The 1,514-nt window shown below is 44.8% G+C and overlaps 1 protein-coding gene across 1 annotated transcript in view; it reads left to right on the forward strand.

Moving 5' to 3' along the window:
- Window positions 1–1,514, forward strand: part of POLQ (DNA polymerase theta) — a 44,739-nt gene that overhangs the window by 40,585 nt on the left and 2,640 nt on the right. Inside the window, exon 28 of the mRNA XM_072398454.1 lies at window positions 343–490. Within this exon, the coding sequence (XP_072254555.1) occupies window positions 343–490 (148 nt within the window). The remainder of the gene's footprint in view (window positions 1–342; window positions 491–1,514) is intronic.

Genomic DNA, 1,514 nt, shown 5'->3' on the forward strand with positions numbered 1-1,514 from the left:
TTTTTTATATTCATGATATCTACTAGACCCCTATTCGGACATATTTCTGTAAGTTACAGTATATCCCCCATCATGCATTGCGAGCTGCCCATTATTTCCTTGTACACTGTGCAGCCTGCATGTTGCAGGGGATAGGATTACGATAGCATTTATCAATTCATTTATTGCAATAAATAAGAAAATGGGGTGATTAGGTTACATTATGGGATTGTAATATTATTATCATAAATTTGTATGCACATTGATCCCCTTTCTATCCTCGGTGGCCGGATTAGCTGGTTTGATGTGAATAGAGTTTTATTGGAATTGTAATGTGAATTTTACATTTATTCCTTCTGTCAGGCGGAGCGGCAGGCGGTGAACACCACAGTTCAGGGATCGGCCGCTGACATCGTCAAAACTGCCACTGTGAACATCCAGAGACGCCTGGAAGCTGCTTTTCCTTCTGTACCTAAATCACACGGACACCGCATGCAACCACGGCCCACAGGTAGGAAGACTGGCGGGAATGTTGGGAGAATTCTGTGTCACAGACGTATGACAGGAGCACAAATCGCTGATTTACAATGTGTGGTAAAGATAGCAGCTGCCCAGAACGATCACTTCAGATACGGCACAGAATCTGGTTGCCAGGGGTAACTGCGGTGGTTTTTTTTGCCTGATGCATTCATGTTCTAAACACACAGAAACTGACAGCGAGTAAAATTGGTGGTTATCTAAAGTTTTATAAAATGTCCTCAACCATTCTGGATCGGCAGCCCCCAAAATATATTCTGCACTCTTTCTAACCTTTCTTGCCTTGGGAATAAAGATTCACCTACCTGAATCTGTGTCCAGTGCCATTTCAAGGTGCAGGGAACCGCTCATCCAGCTCTGCAAATCTGAGTGCAATGGCCGACGTCCTCTCACTGCTGACATCATGGCTGCCAACTCTTCTCCTGGATCTCCAGAGGACCCCACTGCTGGATAACCAATAGAAAGTGTCCATGTCACACAAGCAGTGATGTGAACACCCCCCAAATAAATCTTTCCTGAACAGATGGAAGAAAAGGAAAACTCAGACTTGCGTGTCACATGACTGTAGCTTTCGGAGCGTAAGAAGGGCATTGAGGGTTTCCTTTTTTTAATTCCCAGCAATAGTTTTGGGGGGTGGTAGTAGGGGAGGATTTGTATTTTGCTGATAATGGAAATTGCCATTTATGATTTCAGTACCTTACTGCTGATGTTATTTCACTATCACCACTGTGTTGTCACCCCTGCATTGTGGTAATTTCTAATCAGCAGCCCTCAGGGAGCAAGCACTGAACAGGAATGACCTTGAAGGTCCTCACAAGGGACGGAGCTGGAGCAACTGCCGTCTTGCATGTCGTTGTCAGAACAGAAGTAGCTCTGTGTCCCCAATACACAAAGGTGGAAAAGCTGCAGCTTGAGTGAAGGGTCCTGGTAATATTCCATCATACCAAGACATTGCACACAATTGTGCTCTTCCAGCCCTGAGGTCACAGTTTGGTACA

This window comes from Pyxicephalus adspersus, chromosome 1 (assembly GCF_032062135.1).
Source record: "Pyxicephalus adspersus chromosome 1, UCB_Pads_2.0, whole genome shotgun sequence".
In the NCBI taxonomy this organism is placed as follows: Eukaryota; Metazoa; Chordata; class Amphibia; order Anura; family Pyxicephalidae; genus Pyxicephalus; species Pyxicephalus adspersus.